This window comes from Podarcis filfolensis (assembly GCF_964270895.1).
Source record: "Podarcis filfolensis genome assembly, chromosome: 9".
Taxonomy (NCBI): Eukaryota; Metazoa; Chordata; class Lepidosauria; order Squamata; family Lacertidae; genus Podarcis; species Podarcis filfolensis.
The window spans coordinates 23853480-23875084 of record NC_139610.1 but is presented as its reverse complement, the minus strand read 5'-3'; the positions used below and the strand labels follow the sequence as shown (position 1 = coordinate 23875084).

Sequence of the window (21605 nt, the reverse complement as noted above, 5' to 3'; positions counted from 1 at the left end):
TGACTTAGTATACCAGCCCTAAAATAACCATTAACAAATATCAGCAGGAAACTTTTCATTAGTATAGCATGTCAGAAAGGTAGGCAGTCCTCTCCTTAGGAGTGTAATGTTTTTTGAAAGAATTCATGCCCAACAAACTTAGATGAGAAAGTAGGGTGAATGGTTCGAATCCCTTTATGCTGTCCACAGCTATAAATTCAGCTTCCAATGATGAATGCTTCTGCAGCTTCAGATGAATTAAAACTTATGCATTGTTGTGGCCATGCAGAGAACAGGTGATGGAGAAATGCTTCAAAATTATTTCCCCCAATTTTAGGCTTTTGTAGCAATCTACTGCTTTAAGGAACTCTTGATCCCCTGGTACGCACCAATTTTTGTAGTTAGTGTATATGTGTGGGTGGTGCATGTGCTCTGAATGCAGGGCTGCTTGATCATCGGGTATTGTTCCAAAAGCTGAAATTGTTGGATTCTGCTTTGACTTAATGTTACACTTGAGTCGAGGAAGATGTGAACAATGAACTTTTATTTCTTACACAACTCCTCCTAAAGTTTAAGAGAAGACTGAAACAGGACTCAACAGACATGGAACTTCTTCTCAACTGCCACAAAAGTCCTTCCTTTTCCAGAGTAAGGACTTGGTTTTCACTTAGAGTCAGAACTTACTAACCAACAATAAAGACAAAGTCTAGATTGAGGCAGGTTCAGTTTACCTTCCCCAGTGATAACACTGAATATTTTATAAAATACAGTATAAAATGGAAGAAACCTACATAGCTAGGGCACCATGGAGGAGGGAGTGGTTATTCCTCAGAAACACCTATAACTCTGGCTGTTATGAATGATTAAAAAAAGGAATAAGAATGCACTTCAAAAGTATTATCTCCCTGTTTCCAATTCAATATTGGGCAGGCCTTTGAATTTTGCTGTGAAATCTTGCTCTCTTCAACTTTCTTACCTGCCTGTTAAAATGGCTCTCCTGCCACACTGAACATGCACGTGACAATGTTTCTGGTAGGTTTCTGCCATTTTACTTTGCAGTGATGGATCTTTTTCTTTTTCTTCATCAACAGTGGAGATCTCAGATTCTCTTCCGCCGTCACCCTTGACTAAAGAAGTCACCAAGAGATTCTCCACGCCAGAAGCTAATCCGGTGTCGACAGAACCTGCCTGGCTGGCCTTAGCCAAGAGGAAAGCAAAGGCCTGGAGTGACTGTCCCCAAATCATTAAGTAAACGATACTGGTTTTGCTCTTTTTCTGTTGTTTATTAATTGCGCTCTCCTCTTTATTTATATTTTCACATGACAGAACCAACTGGGACAAACGTAAGTGCATATCCTGAAGGATGAAGAACATTTTTAACAGTTTTACCCATTTTTCCTGGCTCACTGCAGATTTCACCTACATTTTATAATCTTTTGCATCGAAAACCTAGAGACTATAGAATAGAGGTTTAGGCACAAAGCTCAAGTTTCATCTCTCTTGAAAGCATATGGATGTTATGTGTTAGGGCTTCATATCACTTTAAGGATCAGTGCCGAAATGTTCCTGAATTTTGGCTCTGATGGTATGGATTTCCATTTGTTTTTTTATATATATATATGTTGCTGCAAAGCAGATATTCCAGCCACTTAAGCTGCTAAAATGAATGTAATGCACATGTTGTTTCCACTTTTGAATGGAGAAAGTAATACCATTCACTGATAAATTTATAAATCTCTACAGGATTCTGGAAGACCTGCCTTAGTAGTAGTAAAGAGAGTATACTATGATTACCTTTTCTTAATGTTGCAAATAATTTATGGATGAATTTAAAATATTTAAGTTCAACTTGTGACTGATGAAAGCACCGATACGCCCAGTCCTACCATAGAATTTGCAATATAGTAGCGTCTCTCAGTTTGGAGCTATTAATGGAGTTAGCTCTCCTGTAATGAGAACCCATCAATATATTTTTACAAATTCAGTATTTTGTTTTTAAAAGCTTGTGACAAAAATTGCCTTTATCAGCTGCTTCTAACTGGAAATATATATAAATAATTAACATGCTGAAACAGGGTGGCATCAAATATGCATTTTCATGCAATGATTCTTCAAACCATGCAGAAGCTGTCATGCAAAATCCTGCCGTTGTGTGCAGAAGTAAGCTATACACCTCCATCTTTCAGTGATTGGTCGCACGGCACAGATAAAAATAGGATTTAAAAGCACATGTGAAAGCAGGACGACCACAAACACAAATCTTTCTAATAATACATAATTTAAATATTATACAAAAACCCACTTAGCCATGTACTGTAACTATCCCTATGCCTAAATGATTGCATATCAGGAACCCAAAATATTAACAAAAGGAGACATGATTCCAGCTTTGTGAAAATGGGGGATTTTTGAACTGCAGGAACTAGACTGTTTGGACTTCATTCTTATGGACCTTAGATTGCATATTCTCAGGAAAATAATTGTTTTCTGTACTTAATTAGCACTTTGATTTTCAACATCTGTGCCGGCATATCTGCATGTTACGCTGGCAGAACATGACTTCAGCACTTTTGTTAATGGCATGTTTTAAAAATATGTAGTTACTGTTAGATACTCGGTACAGGAAGTCGTAGAACAGACTTCAGATTGTAAATCTGGCTAAAGAACATTGCAGGGATAAGTGTAATTTATTTGCATGTAAGTCTTATTCCCCTTTAAATCTTTTTATCTCTAAAATGTGGAGGAAACAGTGATGTGTTTTTATGGTTACTTTTAAAATTGCTTCAAATTCAAGGATCACCAAATAGGTCTACAAGGTATGGAATTCAGATTGTTCCAGTAGATACGAACTGGTTTAAACAGAACTTCAGATTGCCTGGTTTGTGGATTCTACAGCAAATGGGGTCTTCTAACTATTCCACCTAAAACTAGTTATATTTTTAAAGCCCCTTTTGTTTATAAGAGGCAAAGGTGCATTTTGATTAACTAATGGCTAATTCAACAGGATCACTCATAGTACCACATTTGTTTTGCCAGAATAATGGAAGAACTCAATAATTAATCCAAGGAACATTTTGAGAACTGCAGTTCTGCTCCAGAGTACATTTTTAAGGCAGCAGATGCTGTTAATGAATAGGCATCCTACAGAGGAAACAAAAGGTCAGTTGTGTTTCTGTAAAATTGCAAGCACAAAGGGGTTTTGGCAGTTATGTAGCTGCTACACGAAGCGATGTCCATGTGGTTATTGGGCTATCAGTGTTGTTTTTGGTTTCATATTTAAATTCAAACCATAAACGTTCCTAAATAACCCATCAATTTCAGGATTATTACAAATGTTTAAGGCAAAAGCAGCCTTTAGGATTTCGTGGGAATCAAGTTCATAAAAGAGCCAGTTACTTGAAGAATTGAAAACAGCTCATATGCTTCCACTTAAGCGGCCAAGATTTCAACCAATATAACAGGTATGTTGAGGCTTTATGTTTAACCCATGGCACAAACCCATATACCTACGTAATACAAGCACAGACGGGGCTCCTTCTGGCCAGCAGGGACATGAAGGGAAAAGTCTGTTTGTGGATGTCCATCTCATGCAAAACTTACTGGTGACCCTCGTTTATTTTAGACAGAGGTAAGCTGCTGACACCAGGAAGAGCTCCTGCTGAATGTTGGGATAAGTAGCACATAGTACAGCCTGTATACAAAGAAAGTACAGGCCTGCCTTGATTGGCGCAGAAGCCTCTTGCTGGTGGTAGAAAATGTTTTTTAAAGCACGCTTAATCTAGTGGTGCTTAAACCGGGAATTGCATAAACTGCAATTACAACTTTGTTTCCTCAAATCCATTTCCAAGAATTTTTGGGAACAGGAGAGCAGGAAAGGGGAATGTGGGGGTTGAAAACTGGAGAGTTGGGTGGGATGAATCATAATTTTAGGGGGAAAGGTGCTACTTGCATGATAAAAGGGGGGGAAAGACCTACCAAATAATTCTAGACACACTGTTAGCATAGAGCGTATAGTGAGTAAATAGTTCAAAAGCTTCAGAAGCAAAGTGTTTTCAAGCATGAAGGGGGTCTAGTGTACGAAAATAGTATTCAGAGGCTCTGATCCAGAGAACCAAGGAAAGCAGAAGGCTGTGTATCCCCTGTTCAACAGGAATACCATCAGCATTGATAGCCCTGAGCATACTGTAGGCAGTAAGGGACACCTGAACTTAAGTTGGGAGGAACCCACTTTCCCTTCACTCTACTTTACACATGATCAGGGTATCAGTTGACGTATTGGTTACACTGCAAGGTGTGCTGCCCCTGCAGATACTTCCCCAGTCATTTGACGGGGGAGGGGGGTGTCCAAAGCAGCACTCTGTTGCATTTATAGGAAGGGGAAACCCATTTCCATTCATGAATCAGTATCTGGATCAGAGTTGGGGGTATGTACAATATTGGTTTGGAAACCTTTTTAGAAGCCTATATTTTCAACATTTTCATTTCATGTAAAAGTCAACTTGAAAATTTTGCACTAAATACCAATGAAGTGTTACTTTGCTTAAGCTCTGTCACAGCCTCTCTACTGAACAAACATGACATTTATTCAAAACACTTAAAAAAACCTGATCTGACCACTATGTAGAATATGGTCTCAACTTTTGGTGGCGGTGGAGTAACTTATATACAAAAGACTTAAGCTATAGGAAGTTAATCATATCCAAGTTCTGTTGAAATTAATAGGGCTTAAGCCAGTTATGAAAACTTTGTTGTATTGATTTCAACAGGAGTTGGGCATCACTAACGTTTGGGTACAAAATATTATTTCTGAGGTTACAGATGCTTAACCTCTGTTGTTCATATAGTGGTGTATAAAATTATGAACAAATGTACAATTGTGGGGTTTTGTTTTGTGTACTTTTTTAATTTTTCAAATGTTTTAAAGTGCAATTGTTTCTTATACTAATGTCATTTTAATTCCTATTAAATTATAATCTGCTGAAAGTTATCAGAAGATGTACGTATTCATTGTCTTTTTGTTACAAATGTCAGGTTTATCTTCTAAGAAAAGCCTGAATTGCTATAGGTATCTAATTATGTGTTTTTACCAACAATAAAACCTAAGTAAAATGATCTATGACTACGGGATATATTAGTGCAATTTCTCTTTTTGGTTTTTGATCGTCAAATTTTAATGTAAATGGTTAATCACGGAAAATTTGTTCTATTTCAATAAAAAAAGACAAGTGTTTATGTAGCTTTGAAAGTACTTTTTATTTATGTTCTCATTTATGGGTTATTCATTGCTGCTTGTTTTTTTAAGGTTACATGAAAAGGTTTAACAAGAAGTTTGTTCCTGTTGGCGATAATTCAGGGAAATAACAGTGAGTTGTACTCCCATAAATGGAACTTTCCCTACCCACCCCATCCCCCAGTGTGTCCCTAAAATCTGCTTTATGGGCTTGGAGGACTTAGAAGCAGATTAGGATGGCATAGAGAGTTACAGTGAGGAAGACAGGAAAGGGAAGTCATGCCCTGTCTGCACCCATGACATTAGATACCTGTGATCTTCACCCAAGAATTCATCCATAACTGTTAAGAGCACCTATATGGAGGTAGATATATTACCTTTTTAAAAATGTCCTGTATGCTATGCATGATCCTTATAGCATGTAATAGAAAGAGCACATTGTTTCACAACATTAGCACTTTGATGTTCAACATCTACCTGTTTTCTGGAACAAATGTAAACTTCTGTTTTGTCATTTGCACATTACAAAAATGAGCCAAAGCAGCACTAAGTGTCCTGCCAGCACAAGGATTCCTGCTTAGGCAACAGGGCTTTCCCTTTCTTCTCCCCCCCCCCCTCCCAATCTCCTCTGGTGCTTCCCTCAACTCTCTGAAGCAGATTTACAGAGGGTGTCTGTGCAGGGGAAGAGGAGGCGGGAAGTCCTGTTGTGCAAGCAGCAATCCAATCCTTGTGCTGGTGGGACACTTATCCCCGCACATATATCGGTACTGCAATATATGATAAAAAGTTGAACCCTATCAGCTCATCCATTCTTGCAATATTCAGTACTTTTCTATCACGCCATCAGTGTTGGGGGTTGATGTTGCTCTCAGATAAAAAGCTCAAGCTGTTTTTGAAATGCTTTGTATTAGCAAATCCATAATTTCAAATGACTTTCTTAAATATTACCGTATTTTTCGCTCTACAGGACGCACCGGACCACAAGACGCACCTAGTTTTTAGAGGGGGAAATAAGCCTGTCCGCTTCTCCCAGAGCTTCTCGGGGCTGCGGGGGAAGCCCGGGTTTCCCCTGCCCCCAGCCCCAAAGAGCAAAGAAGCCAAGACAGCGAGCGGGATGGATCCCGCTCGCTGTCTTGGCTTCGTTTTTAGCCGCGGGGCTGGGGCGGGGGAAGCCCGAGCTTCCCCCGACCCCAGCCCCCAGAACAGGTCCGGGAGCGGAGGCAAGGTTGCGCGCAGCCTTGCCTCCGCTCCCAGGGCTGGGGGCGGGGGAAGCCCAGGTCCCTCCCCCAGGGACCACACATTCATCGCTCCATAAGATGCACAGACATTTCTCCTTAGTTTTTAAGAGGAAAAAAGTGAAAAATATGGTATATGCTGGCTTTTGGGGGGATAAAAATTATTCCGCATTCTAAAGTGCCCTGGTAAAATATAGTATGGCATCTACCACAGCCATGGTGAGTACATTTTAACATATTAGCCAGTGATGACCATGGCTATTAAAATATATTTATGTAAAGTGCACAAGTAACTTGATGTCAAGAGAACTCTGTTATGTCAGGAAGCTGGGATTTAAATTAATAGATGATTGTGCTCTGAAGACAAGGTTTTCTATTTTGTACTAGGCCTGGGCAATGTATTGATACATTGCCCAGGGCCAGACCATGATGGCCGCTTCACCTGGCAGTATATTGCGGGTGAAACTGTCACCGCTGAGTCCCTCTGCCACCAGCGGGCGAGGGAGAAACGAGCTGCAGCAAAGGTTTCACCACTGGGTGAAGCAGCCATTGCGCTCTGGCCCTCATACTGCTGACAGAGGAGCAAGCTACATATGTTCCTCCCTTAGCTGCCTGCACAGGCAGATGGTTCCTTTGAGGTTGTGGGGTGCATGGCTGCCTACCCTTCAGTGGCGAAGTGTAGCAAGCCGGAGGTGGGGTTGGGGCTCTATTACACTTGGGGGGGGGGGTGAGCGGGTTGCCTCTACCTCCTGGGAGAAAGAGGTAGCTCGCAGGGCTTCCTCAAGTGTAACAGAGCCCCCACCTCACCTAAGCCAGACGTGGGGGTGGGGTGCCTCCCTTAAACTTCTCTGTTCAGGGGCATGTGGCTACCTGCCCCTCAACAGACATTGGGCTCACTGAGCAGTGCAAACAAGTTGCATTGTCCCTGCCGTGAGGCACTGGGTTGAAACCGCCTCAGCTCCTGCGGTGAGTGCTGCAGCAGTTTTACCCCACACCTCGGACCAACGTGGCTTGTTTCAACATCGCGGTGTACACAGCGCTTGGCTGGTGGTACATCGTGATGTTGAAAACCTAACACCACCCAGCCCTATTTTGTACAAGCAAAATTAAAAATACTGTATTTTTCGCTCTATAGGACGCACTTTTCCCCCTCCAAAAATGAAGGGGAAATGTTTGTGCGTCCTATGGAGCGAATGCAGGCTCCTTGGCTTCAGCAATAGCAACGTGAAGCCTCTGAAGCGCAGAGGGAGCGCTCCCTCCGCGCTCCGGAGGCTTTGCATTGCTTTCGCTGAAGTCTGGAGAGCGAGAGGGGTTGGTGCGCACCGGCCCCTCTAGCTCTCCAGGCTTCAGGGATAGCTGCCTGAAGCCTTCGGAGCGCAGCGCAAGTTCCCACTGCGTTCCAGAGGCTTCAGGTTCCTTTTGCTGAAGCCGGGAGAGCAAGACTCTCCTGGCGTCAGCAGAGAGGGAGAGCTGTGCAGCGCCCCTTCAGCCAAGCGGGAGGAGAAATGGAAGGGGCTCTGTTTCTCCTGCCGCTTCGCTGAAGGGGCACTGAGCAGAGAGGGGGAGAATATTTTTTTCTTGTTCTCCCCCTCTAAAACAAGGTGCATCCTATGGTCGGGTGCGTCCTATAAAGCGAAAAATACGGTCCCAAAAAGGGAAATTTTAGGCACCTTATTTGGTTTTAAAAACACATAAATCAAAGCAATAAATATAGTTATTTCTACAGCCTACAATGATCGTTGTTCCCCATACAACAGGAGATGAGAACACTTCTCCTGGAAGCTTCTCTTCACCTTGTACAAAGCCAGTCTTGGCATTCAAGATCCATATTCTGCCATCTGTGGATGCCACTGCCAGAAGTGTTTCATCTTGTAAGGCAGGATGATGGAAAACAAATGGAATTGCATATACAGTTGATGTTGTTTCAAATTTCCACAATAAATTACCTTCCGTACTACAGCAGTAAGTAAAGTTGTCATGGGATCCAAAAAATATATCGCTGGAAAAATCTGAAATACATGGCGATGAAAAAATTGGTCCATTGCTGGAAAACTTCCATATCTGCGTGACAATTGAGAAATTAAATAAGTTATTGAAATTTCTATTAGTGTCAGCCACATGTTTTACTGCTGCCACAAATGAGTGCCAGCCTTTGTACCTCACAAATAACTTTACAAATTATACAATTTGAGGCCTAATCCAGCAGACTCACCTTTTTCATTTCACCCACATGCATTCATTAAAATATTCAGTAGCTGCTTCAAGTGAAGCAGCTATCACAGCTCAAGCAGTACACAGAGATTTCTTATCACCTCATACATATTTGCATATATTCCATATATTCCGCTGCCAAGTCCTCAACTGAAACCTAAAGTGAAGCACCTCCAAGTACATGCATGTGTGAATTAGGGCTTGAAGATGAAGTCACAAGAGTCCAACTAGAAAGCTCAAAAGTGATAGATACTCCCAAGAACTGCAGTTGATAGCAAAAGCAGTTCCCCCACCACAAAAATAAAATGAAATCGTAGTAGAGACATCCTCTCACCCCACTAAGCAGATCACCCAGAGTGATCTTGAGAGCAAAGTCAAGGAAGAAATGCTGTAGCTATGGATAACTCACACAAACTGGGTAGATGCATGTTCCAGATATGACTAAGGCAAAATTTCTAGATGTCCTAGAACAAGTTGGTCTTGGAACCAAGAACTAGGGACTTGACCTTTGGGTGAGATGGAAGTGTTGAACTGACTAGAAGCAGCAAAGACGGCACTTGCGAAAGCAACATGTATGTAAAGAGACTTCTCAAAGTTATAACAGTCCTTGGCTCAAAGAAGTATCAAAATGCACATGTTGAGATAAATTATCCTTATAAATACATATTTAGGTATTAAAATCAAAGGTTAAAGCAGAACAGTCTTATGGACTAGAAGGATACTGAAACGAGAATCCAGTTAGGTTATCACTATCAGCTCTAGTAAACTGATAGAAAGCATTATCAAGTGTGCAATCCTATACAGATTTACCTGGAAAAAGCCCCACTGAATGCAATGGGACTTGCCTCTGAGCAGACATGTATATGACTGCACTGTGGGTTTTGAATAATCACGTGGCTTCTGCAAAGGTAAGTCCTGTCTCACTAACCTCCTGGAATTTTCCAACTCCAATCTGGAAGATACTGCATACATAAACTTTCATGAAAAAGTATGGAGCAGCTTCCAGCAAGGGCCCCCAGCTGATCTCATCTTTCCAAGGCTTCCATCCTCAGACAGGAGTCCACTTGAGAAGACCTTTGGAGATGCATATCAGGCAGGCTATAAGCTAGCCTGCATAGTGCTTTCAAGGGCATTCCAATGATCCCTACTGTATCAAGTTCTTCCTGATAGAAATGCTACTGGGCTCCACTGCCTGAAGAAGGAATTTGTCTGAACCTGCTGCAATGGTGGTGATAACCTGCACCAGCTGTGGGCTCTATGGAAGTAACCGGTGGAGACCACATTTGGCTTGTGGGCCAAAACTTCCCAATCCTTTGTAATGTGATGCAATGCACTCTGGTGCAAAAATGACATGAGGGCAATAGCAGACATGCCTGGCCCCTGTGTGAAACAGGATGCTGGACTAGATAGACCTTTTCTCTGCTCCAGTGTGACTCTTCTTACTTGTGAAAAACAGATTTACATAACACAAGCTCCATTGGGCCAGTATGGATGCTAAAAGGTGTGAATTGAGTTAATTCTAATCCAAGTTTTGAAAACAAAAGATAAAAAGACAAGTGCTTACCTTTTCTCCAAAGTGGCTAAAGCAATATAAATTTCCATCCACACATCCTACACATACACAGTCCTTGTTGCAATGTGGTGATGAGAAGATAGGTTTTCCGCAAAAGCTCTTCCAGATTGCGTTCCCCGTAATCTGAAAATGCATGCGTGAAATGTATGGTTTTAGTACATCCCATGGCTTCAGCTAATGGGAAAATGAAGCAGCTGGCCAAAGACATAGAAGTATCTGATACTGGGAAAATGGGAGAACATTCTTCCTTTAGCATCTGAGTAGCTGCTCCTACAATGAAGATACTTCATTACTTCTAATTCCAATCCATTTGGAATTTGTCACTAACAGTATGAGGTATAAGTGACAAATGCAGTAACAAGTGAACTACCACAGCTCTCTGTTTCCCTACTTCACAGGCCCCAAGGTACATATTCTGCCATAAAATGGATTCTGCCATCAATCAAGTTAAGCGATTAGGGATGGTTCTCCTGTACTAGAGATATGGTTGCTGAAGAAACTGGCCATAATTAAACTTGTCATCATCTTACAAATCACATAACTATACAAGAAGGGAAATGGTTCTGAACTAAGCCAATGGAATTAAACAAAAAAGTAGCTTTTTAATTCTCAAACAAGTTCTGTTTGTGATGGTGTTTCTTGTGGTGAGTGTATGCTAACACAGCATGCGTTATCAAAACAGTATGGAGGCTCCTCTGGGTTATTTCTCTCATCTCACTGTCTCCTAAGCTGCTGTTGTATTACCTCTCCCCACCCTGAGTTCTTAATTCTCCATTTGTATTATTTATGGACCATAAACAGCAATAAAGTAACATACTGGATTTACAGCAAGCAGCAGCCCTCCAAGTGTAGCAATATACAGGTGATGTGGTAACAGATTTAGGTGAGGAGAGGAAAATACAGCTCCACCTTCACTGTGTAATTTCCAGACACACTCTTTCCTCTGTCAGCATAACAGAAAGACAAATGCAAGTTAATGATTCCATTGCTCAACTAAATGTTAAAGTGCAATACACGGTATCAAAATTCTGCAAATTGGTACAGTGTTAGCATGTGTTCCACTGTGGAAGAATCTTTGTGCTTAATTGGGATGATACTTATACCCAAAGTTGCACCCAGTTCATTATTACTATTCAGAACAAAAATATGGGATTCACAGTTCTACCTCATAAACAGCATTAGACACATTCAGCAGCAGTAGGCAGATAACTGCTAACTGTTCAGCTAAAAAGGGGAGGGGTTGCATGCCATACCGATTCTGTTGAGTGGTAACAATTATGGAAATAGTGGTGTGGTAAGAACTTTAAATGGCTACGGTGTTAGGGTTGTAAGCAGCAAATAAGCCGACCACATTTAAAGCAGGTATAATTAACTGGGATTTTTAAAAGCCCGTAACAGCTGATGGTTTGTAGCTTTCAGTTTCTTACGGCGTTTGAGCTACATTTTACTAACTTGAGTTAAGACTGCAATTCTAAATTACTTAGAAGCTCCACTAAAATCAAAGGGACTTGCTTTGCGCTATATAGATATTAGATATAGGAGGCATTTTCATTATTTCTTATTGGCCAAACATTCATGACTACTTACATAAATATCTAAAGCGTATACATGACGGTCATGAGATCCAATGAAGACTACTCCTGTGGAAGTATCCACAGCTGGAGAACTTTTCACAGCATCCTCAGTTGCAAATGTCCAGTGTGTTTCTCCATCACTCCTTCTGAGGACATATACCAACCCATTATAACATCCTGCAGATAATCACAGCCACAGAAAGCAGATTTATTTGGATAGGCACTGAATTATTTAACTGTCCACAAAAATACTGAATTTTTGAAGTCCTCACATGCTTATCGTTCATTCAAATACAGGAAGTCCATTCAAAACACCCGTGGCATTCTTTATAAACTGGTCTCCATTGATGGGCACTGCTTTTTATATGAGAAAACTACGAGCCCATGGTACACCCCACATTTATTTAATAGAATAAAAAAAGAACTAAATCAGCTACTGAACTATGAAGCAGTCCTACAAAATCACTAGTTGTTCAGTTGCTGTAAGTTTTGATTAGAAGAGCAGTGGGTAAACTCTTTTGGCCCATGGACCTTATTCACTCTTGGCCAATGATGGGTGTAGCTAAAAGTAGGTATAGCCACACCACCGCCTTGTACACAAAATGTACAGGACACCTGACCTGATCTGTTTGTAACTGCCCCGACCCCGCTGATCAAATGATCAACCAGCACCATGTCTTTTCTTGTTTTGTTTCTGCCACTGCCAAATTGGCTAAGGCCTTGAGGGAGAAAAGGAACAAAATTGCTTGGGGGGGCAGGTAAGACCTGCAGGCTGAGGGTTAGCCACCCCTTGCTTAGAATGCCAAAGCAAAGAGAAAAGCGATAAATACGTACCAACAACAAGGAAGTTTCCGCACCTAGATACGCAGGCGGACGACTCAATCCGATCCGCAAGGTTTCTCTCCCACTTGACTTTTCCTGAATATAGGTCAATTGCTTGAATCACGTGAGAATGCGATCCAATATACACAAAGGCAGATAACTTTTCGGTGACAACTAGTGGAGATGCATCCACACATTTGCCCAGGTCTGACTTCCATCTGAGATGCAACATTAACTTTTCAGCCGTTTGCCCAAGATTCTCATGTACAGGAGTGTTTAGTATAGAATCATCTTCTGCCATATTTGCACTGCTGACAATTGTTTTATCCCGCACGCTCGGCAAAACTTCGCTCTCTCCTGCTTGCTCTGTATTACTGGGGTTCTTCAAGGGGTCACCCATAGACAACAACCGGTTTCCTCGGGTCACGGCAGTAAATCCAACAATATTTGATTCAACTACTGGGGATCTTTCAGGTTTTAGCTGCACATACTTTTTACTGGGCTCCTCTCTGTTGCTTTCACTCAGCTTTCTTTTTACAGCATTGTTACAGCTTAATTTCAGGTTTTTGCTTGGGAAAACTGTTTTTAAGATATGTCTGTAGACCTCTTCGATGGATCTACTGAGAATAATTTCCAGGAGGCCAGGGACAGGCTTGCCTACCATATGTTCAATTTCATCATGGAACTGTAATGATTTTAAGGAATCCCCGCCACTGTGCAAAAACCGTGACTCTTTTAAAATGCTTGCAGATTCATCTGGGAAATTCAAAACAGCCTAGGGGGTGAAAGGAAGAAGCAAAACATGTAATGCACACACTTTTGACTTTGATATTGCCTCTTTGCTTGCCTTGATGGAGTGGCATGGGTGCGTGCATAGAAACCTTTGGCTTTTGCACAGCTGGAAGGCAGCATTTTGTACCAATGGTTCTGCCCACTTCTACTTCTGTTTTGTTCAGTACTGGCACATTGCCCCTGAAAGGTTGCACATGTAGGAATGAAGTCCTTTTTATTTTATTTTATTTTAATAAAAGTGTTTATATTGCCTTTTATATACTACAATATTAAGGTGGTCTACAACAATAAAGCATAAAACAATATAAAAAGAGTACAAAACAATGATCAAAGTAGCTGGCCAGTCAAACTAAAGTTGATTATCCAATTAAGTTCTGCCCATTAATTTCAGTATGAATAACATTGGATACAACCCGAAATCTTGGCTCACTCCAGATTTTTTTCTATAAAACAGGGCAAAACTTGTTGGGACGAAAGGAAAAGGAAGCAATTGTTATTGCCCCTTTTCTCTTACACTGAAATAAGGAGACCCTTTCTCTGTGCTCACTTTATGTCAACAACCTGGGTCTGGGGTCTTAACTTAGCCAGGGGCATCTGCTGGAACAGAACAATATAATCAAACTGTGTGTACACATCTTAAGAAATACAGGGTAAAAATTATGTTCATCTGTATGCAACTCCAGCTCATAAAAATTAGAACCTAAATATATTAGAAAACACTACATAATGGCCATATATATATATATATATATATATATATATAAAATCCATGCTCCATCTACTCCCAGTTGGCAAGTACTGATATAGTTCTTTTAGTTTAGGAAACGGTTTTCTGAAAGTTTTGATAGATTAGATGGCAGCAAGCCAATCTGTCTGCTACAGTTGTGTACCAACACTTAAGCCTTCCAGAAGGGTGAGCAGGGGAGAGGGATAATTGTTTCCATATACCGTAATTATTGCAAAGCTGTAGTAAAACACCAAATTAATGTAGGGATTTGTAGCATATGCTGCACATGCCAAAAAATAATTAGACTATATTCCTCTCCTGCATTCCTAACATGTATGGAAACTCAATTGCTATGATACAGATGTAGCTTAAAACACTACCTTCCATAAATGCTGCAATCTCTCCCACAATTCATTCTCATTCAGCTTACTGTCACTCCTTCTAGAGTTCAAATGGCTGCTGTAAATCCTGCTCAGCTCAGACACATCCATTTTGCCTTTATACAAAAGAAAAGGTTTTTTAAAAAAATTATATGAAAGGTAAGGATTTCAACATATTTGCTAAGGCTCGAAGTTTCACTAGGTACAAATAGGCATGCACATCTATTTTACTATAGCACAGACCTCAAGGACGAAGTACACATTATGTTACCTACATTAGCAATCATGCGGGGCGTATTTTTAAAACAAAATTTCAGAAGCAATGCAAGGGGAATGAAAGTCACTGGAAGCACAGCATTGCTGGAGGCTTAAGTCTTCCAACCTCAGTTATGATCTTGGTAAACAAATCCTCAACTCTCACCTCCCAGCATGACAATAAGCATTAGGAAAAAAACCTCACATTAACGCCCACGGGAGTTTCTTTCCTAATGTAATCCATGCCTGATGGAGGAGGAGTGGGGTGGTGGTGGTGATGGGGAGGCTGCAGGAGATGTGTATGTATGCATAGACCACCACCCATCACAATTCAGGCTAGCTCTATGTGTTTAGTGAAGCTTTACATATAGCTTGTCCTTCAATCTGTGTGGCAAACCAGTTCTGAGAGTGTCAAAACTGTTTCTTGTATGTCTGTTGCTCCAAGGAAGAGGAAAATTAAAGCTCTGAGAATGGCTCTGCTTTTGCGGAGATTCACCAAAGAATTAGACACATTTGGCTTCTATGCAACACTTAAATACAACATATACGTATACTGCTTGCAAAGTTACACTGCAATTATAGGACAGACTCCCCAAGGAGACTTGACCAGTGAGATTTCTATGTAATCATTGCTGTCCTTTTTGTGTGTGTTTTTTCCAGACTTTCAAAACTTGGTATGCGTGGATGTTTGCACTGCATCGGTCCTGCATGCGTTTTTAAATAATATACTTTCCATTTGAGCTGATTTTTAAAATGGAAGAGTGCTTAATATAAATTATTAAGGACATTTATTTAAACATTATTTATCTTACCATGTGATGTGAATGGTAAAGTGTCAATCAGCAAAACCTCATCTGGGACTGCATGGCTAGGAAGACATTCCTGGAGTTTCTTTAAAATGTCTCTTTTTTTAAAATTGCCTTTGGGCACAACGAACAGAATTAATTTTTCCTGTTGATACCATATCACAGCACATGTTTCCACTTGACAGTAGCCTTCCGCAATCTGAAAAATAAATTACTCTGGCTTAATCTAGCAACAATTACAGAAAACTACAACTACAAGCAACATATAACGGAAGTAAATCAGATGCCTCTATTTTCCTCAACTCTCTCTTCATTTTATAATTCAAATCTAATTTAGTGACCATAAAAATTATTGCACTGAAGAACGAGCAGAATATGTAATTTGAAAAGCTGGGTGGATGTTATTGCACTGCTGGACCTAGACAATGAGAGATGCATAAGCACTTTTTATTGAACTTCTATTCGTGTAGGAGTCTATAAATATTCCACTTACATAGAATGCTTGAAAGGTAGCTATTTGTCAGCTACAGAGAAAGGCAGGGGAGGTGGGAAGAGAAGAACGCTGGCAAAGAATACAAATATTTTAATCATGAGATAGTCATATCACAAATTCCTATCACATGATGTGAATGGAAAGTAAATAAATACTGTTGGCTTTGAGTATTGTTTGATTTTTCCAGTATGGCTGAAATAACTATCTTTTTTTGGGGGGGGGGGGAGTCTAGGCTACTAATAACCAGAGAGAATAATTTTAGAGCTTCCAAATGCATCTTCTATTGGGCATCTTCTGTAGAACAATATTCTACACCGTGAAAAGAAGGTATTGAATCGATAGCAATCAAATAAGAGTTACTGAATACTCAATACTATTTCAGAAAAGTATAAATACGGATGTACAAAAAAATAGAGAGGGATGAGTAGAGAAGACAAAGACAACAGCCTTCCCACTAGTAACACCAGAAGCACAGGGCTCAAGCAGAAAGTCTTCAGTGGGGTATCTATGAAGCCAGCTACAAGGCCATGTACCACCTTCTGAAAGCAAACTGCTTGCTCCTCTTCAATGCCATGGCTATCAGAGGGTTTGTGCCTGTATGTTACTCTCTGTTATCAACATTCAAAGGCAGAATAAAGGTAGTATGCATGTGCAGCCCTCATTCCCTGCCAGAGTTGGTATGGGAATGGGGTCCGCATTTTTAAAGGCAGGATTTTCTTGCATATCTTGGGGAACCCTTTTGTCTAGAGAGAACCCAAGTCTCTTGCCCCATTTTGCTGTCCAGTGTGTCCACATGGATTACGAATTGGGGAAAGACCATCAAAAGGAACTAATCCCCAGGAAATATGTCACGATTCCATCTTGTACAACAATCTTGCTGCTCCAGTTGCCTATTTTGGACAGTCTTCAAGGGTAGCCCTATGTAGAGTTCATTGCAGTACTCCAGACTTGAGATTGATAGGACGAAGATCATGACCAGGCTCTCTCAGTCTACCTAAGAACTTTGATAGTTATTTATTACATTACCTGCTGTACATATTCAATACTGAGGCGCTTGCCATGACGTTTAATTTGATTGTCCTTCCGCCCCAAGAATAACATTTCGGTATCTTTTACTCTTACGAAGTCTCCAGTTGCTCTCATTGTGCCCTTAGGTAGTGTTACTTCATCATCAAGAAAGCAGACACGTTCCTCACCTCCTGTTAAAAAAAAATCATGAAGAGAAGACCAAAGTGGTCCACAAGCAGACATCAAGAACCAGAAAGATGGCTAAAGAGCAGGTAACAAAGAAAAAGAAAAAAAAGCAACAGATATGCCATCCACCTGCGGGAAGGAACAGTTTTCTTAAAAAATCAAATACTAAAAATCTGAAACATTTACACTAGGTGACTTGAAAAGATACAAAAAGCAACATCCTGCCTGATTATTTAAAATTTGCCTGATGCTGTCTTTAAAAAGTTGTCTTAGGATAATGACAACCAAAAATACCACATTTTAATTTGGATGTTCCAGTATGTTATGCCCAGCTAACAAGAACAGGAGACAAAAAACTATTTTTAAAACAAATGCCGATCTGCTTCCAAGCACCACTATCTATGCTATTCAAAGGCTTCAAGTCACCAGTAAATAAAATCACAGGGTTGTTCCCAGAAGTTCTAAACGCAGTTAATAATAAAATAAAAGCCCTCCTGGATCAGAGGAAAAGTCCACCTAGTCCAGCATCATGTTTATAGTGCTGGTCAACTGAATGCCTCCAAGAAGTCAGAAACTTTTTTACAGGAGAGTGCTGTTTATGGCTTCCCATAGGCAACTGGTCATATTTGACATGGTGAAAATAAAATGCTGGTCTAGATGTACCTCTGGTTTGATCCAGCAGCGTACAGTGCATGATGGGAACAGCCTGCTTGCTCACTCTTCTCCAGCATACTGTCTTTGAACCTGGAGGTTCAAAGTTGCTATCATGACCAGCAACTGTTGATAGATTTGTCTAATCCTTTTAAAGGACCATTTAAGCCCATGGCTTTCACCACATCTTCAGGTAGTGAACTCTATAATTAAAAATATTAGATAGAAAATCACCTATGAACACTTGACCTTCACCTTCTAGAACGGTAGAACCATTAGCATCTTTGACTTCAACTATTGTTCCAGACAGTGGGGTTCCCAGTGGTACAAGGGAATCAAATCTAAAAGCAAGGAGAAAAGGGGGAAAAGTAATGTTGGAGTAGGAGACAGGGAGAAAAGTTCTTAAATATAACATCGAAAGTGAAGAATCCAGGAGTACTCCCAAACTAAATACTTAGTCCTCTTGAAGGAATGCAACTCTGTCCTGGACTACCAGTCAGAGTTGCATATTTCCCAACCCGAGGAACTTGTTTGGTTCAATTTTCAACTTATTCATGTACCCCAATCTAGCCCCCAGACATCTGTTCAGATTTCCCACTGCCTCCCGGGATTAGGTGGAAAAGTGCTGCAAAACTATGTCTCATCTGCATGTTGATGACATCTCAGCCCAAACATCATGTAGATGTTAGAAAGCATCTCTGGAAAAAGAAATACACCAACAACCATTTCTGACAGATGCTTCAGCTCGTGTGAATTATTTCTTAAGATTAAAAATGCAACACAAGTACTATTCATAACGTGACTACTTCTTTAAGGTCATTTTATCCAAATGATAAGGGCCTGCCTTAGAAATTCTCTCTCATATCAAACACCCACAGAAATCCACTAAGATCATTCCATCTACAGAGGATTTGTACTACTAAGCTTTTTATCATTTATTCATCAACCAAAGTGTGCATGCAGGCAGCAAAACAGAATGACATTTCCTACCGGTGATCAGAACTAAAAACCTCCTCGGGAACCTTGTAGCATGTGGCCCAGCAGGAAACTTCTGTAATACCATAGATATTAAACACGTGTGTTTTGTTTCCCTTTCCTCTCCAGCTTCTTAGCACATTCAGTCCAGGAAATGCTTCTCCACCAAGAGCTAAGATTCGCAGTGACGTATCAGCAGACAACAATGTTGATTTAATGCGCTGAACTCCAAATCTGCGCAGAAGTGTGGGTGTAGCCTATGCATTATAGAAAATAAGTTTCCAGATAAGTATCTGCCAACCACCAAAATCTATTTCTGTTACTTGTACTACCGTATACAGCAGAAACAGGCAACCAGAAGCCCTGTGGACAGAATTTAGACTGCAGCAGACTTAGGGCCCCTCTAAGTGAGAATGTCAGCACTAACTTTCTATGTACTTTGTGCTGCTTGGAAACTATTAACATTGGATGAAAAGAGAAATCAGCAGGATCAGTTGTGTGGCTACTGAGAACCCATTACTGGTTCTGCTAGTTAAGGACTATGGTCATACAGACTAGGTTCTCAAGATTTGGACACCTGTCTCATGATGCTCACAATGAGTGATAGGGCTTTAATTCATTGCTGGAAGACAAGCCATGGCTAAGTGGCCTCTTTTCTCTCTGAGACAACCCTACGCAGAAACTCTCCAAACAGCAATTACTCAGTGACTATTCTATGAGTCAATGTCCAAATTTTAAGAAGCTGTAAACACAGGTTGCATATATCTTAAGTCCACATATAGCTCAAATCCAAAGTATTTACTTGGAAGCAACATGCTGATTATTTTTATTTTTTTCTCATTTAATAGAAGCAGGTCAACTGAGTCTAAAGCTCATATGGAACACGGACAGAAGCTATACGGAAAAACAAACACAGCACATTCCCCCCCCATCCTTTTCCTAATGATCCTTAACCTGTCGGTCTCATTTTTCACAGTTACTGCACATTTTCATTGAGAGATTTAAAAATACACAAAAGAAAAAATGACTGTACTGATTGATCATCATTGTATTCCAGTGTTGTGCAGAAGCAGCATTCAGAGCAAACAGTTAGCACTTCTCATATCTTACCTGTAATACAGACACTCTGTGGTGCTGAAAAAGAGCCTCAGACAACTCCTGTGGCATCATTTTAATCAGGTTAGGAACTATAAGCAGGGAAGCCCCACTTGCCAGAGCAATGAACAGCTCAATTACAGATGGATCAAATGTCAGGGGAGAGGCCATAAACACTGTATCATCTGGTGTGACCTTAAATACATCTCTAAAGAAAAAAGACACACAAAGACCTCTCCAACCATCACATGCATTTTGGAATCCAAAACTAGCAATTTCACATAGACACACACACATATCAAACAATGGAGATGTACAGAATCATACAGGCATCAAACAAGCCAATGAAACCCCCTACCACCCATATAAGAGGGCATGACAAGTTGAAAACGCTCTACTGCCCCCTAGCCACTTTCATTTCCTCCCCCTGGAATATTCAATTACTCTGTGGGTCCAGTTTTCTCTCTCCCTTAGGTCTTCTTGTTCTCAAGCTCTGACAGGATATATCTTTGTTTAAAATCTGTCAAGCTTGAATAATTATTTTCTATAACCTATAATGTTTCCTAGGCTTCTTTTTTTAAAAAAAAACAAACTCAACGTGAAACTGGAAGGTTTGCAATTGATTTTACTTTAATTGCAGGAAAATCCCAAAGCACAATAAAATGTTGTAAAATTAAACAAACCCAGCACAGAATGAGGTTAATTTAAAAGGGACATGGTGGGTGACTGTAGTCAAATTCTTCCTGTCTCACCAATAGCTTGTCTCCTTGTAGTTACTCCGCACCCCCCACCCCCCCAAGATTTTTCCCTTTAGTCATAGTCGCATCTGGTATCAGAGCACTCATATGGGGGAAAGTGTCTGGGGAGAGGGGCTGTGGGCAGGTAAAGCAAATCTGTGGCCAAGCGGAGTGTTCTGTGCTCTTCACCCAGCAAACCCTCAGCTCTGCCCACTTTCTATGTGATTGTGGCAGATCCCGAAATGCTGCTATCACAAAAGGCAGGGTGCAATCGACCGCTGTAGGATACAATCCAGCCAAAGCCGAGCGCTTTCAAATTCCATGTATTTGAATGGGAGAAAAATAAATGAAACCTAAAAGCACCTAACATTGCTGGATTACATCCAAAATGTTCTTAATGGTCCAAAATAAAAACCAGGTCAAGCAGATAAGGAAGAAAAATAATGAGTGCTATGTTAGGAAATAAACTGAAATGAAGAAAAGAATACAAAAACTAAAGTGTTTCTTCAAGGCTGCCTGTGCTTTTTGCCTTTTTTTTTTTTTTTAGAACTCAAAATGGCTTAATGGCTTAATTCACCCATAAGAAACATATGGTTTATTATTTCTGTTATGAAAGCAGTGCATCCAAACAATCAACTGGAATTACAACAAAGCTCTTGAAAAACAAAAATTCTGTTGGTGAGGGGAAAGATAAAAGTTTTAAAGACAATTAGAAACATTTTTAAAAGATAGGTTGTGATTAATATGAAAGCAACATGCCAAGATTATCTATCTTCAAAAACAACAATAGATATTTACCGTATTTTTTGCTCTATAAGACTCACTTTTTCCCTCCTAAAAAGTAAGGGGAAATGTGTGTGCGTCTTATGGAGCAAA

The 21605-nt window shown here is 40.4% G+C and overlaps 2 protein-coding genes and 1 long non-coding RNA gene across 18 annotated transcripts in view; 1 reads left to right on the top strand and 2 right to left on the bottom strand.

Annotated features, from left to right (window-relative positions):
- CRACD (capping protein inhibiting regulator of actin dynamics) overlaps positions 1-5227 on the top strand; it is a 108094-nt gene extending 102867 nt beyond the window's left edge. For 3 of the 4 annotated variants that reach the window (XM_083630052.1, XM_083630053.1, XM_083630051.1), the window contains one exon: positions 1071-5227. In XM_083630052.1, the coding sequence (XP_083486178.1) occupies positions 1071-1231 (161 nt within the window). In that variant the 3' untranslated portion in view covers positions 1232-5227. The remainder of the gene's footprint in view (positions 1-1070) is intronic. The other variant, XR_014551927.1, reaches the window with a different exon arrangement.
- Positions 1-21605, bottom strand: part of AASDH (aminoadipate-semialdehyde dehydrogenase) — a 33147-nt gene that overhangs the window by 4162 nt on the left and 7380 nt on the right. For 5 of the 13 annotated variants that reach the window (XR_014551939.1, XR_014551943.1, XR_014551944.1 and 2 more), the window contains 13 exons: positions 20008-20200; positions 18913-19154; positions 18157-18263; positions 17104-17276; positions 15591-15783; positions 14524-14639; positions 12637-13399; positions 11816-11979; positions 11046-11171; positions 10220-10351; positions 8088-8505; positions 6585-7559; positions 5214-6141 (listed from right to left, as the gene is read on the bottom strand). Coding sequence is in view for 2 of the 13 variants with exons in the window: in XM_083630182.1 (XP_083486308.1) it covers positions 8391-8505; positions 10220-10351; positions 11046-11171; positions 11816-11979; positions 12637-13399; positions 14524-14639; positions 15591-15783; positions 17104-17276; positions 18157-18263; positions 18913-19154; positions 20008-20200 (2324 nt within the window). In the remaining 11 variants the exon portion in view is untranslated. Of the gene's footprint in view, positions 1-5213; positions 6142-6584; positions 7560-8087; positions 8506-10219; positions 10352-11045; positions 11172-11815; positions 11980-12636; positions 13400-14523; positions 14640-15590; positions 15784-17103; positions 17277-18156; positions 18264-18912; positions 19155-20007; positions 21498-21605 lie in introns of those variants that run through there. The other 8 variants (XR_014551940.1, XR_014551946.1, XR_014551941.1 and 5 more) reach the window with 6 other exon arrangements.
- Positions 5214-8084, bottom strand: LOC310770320. Its single transcript, XR_014552065.1, has 2 exons — positions 7561-8084; positions 5214-5686 (listed from the first exon to the last, which is right to left on the bottom strand). It is a non-coding gene; the product is annotated as an uncharacterized lncRNA (long non-coding RNA).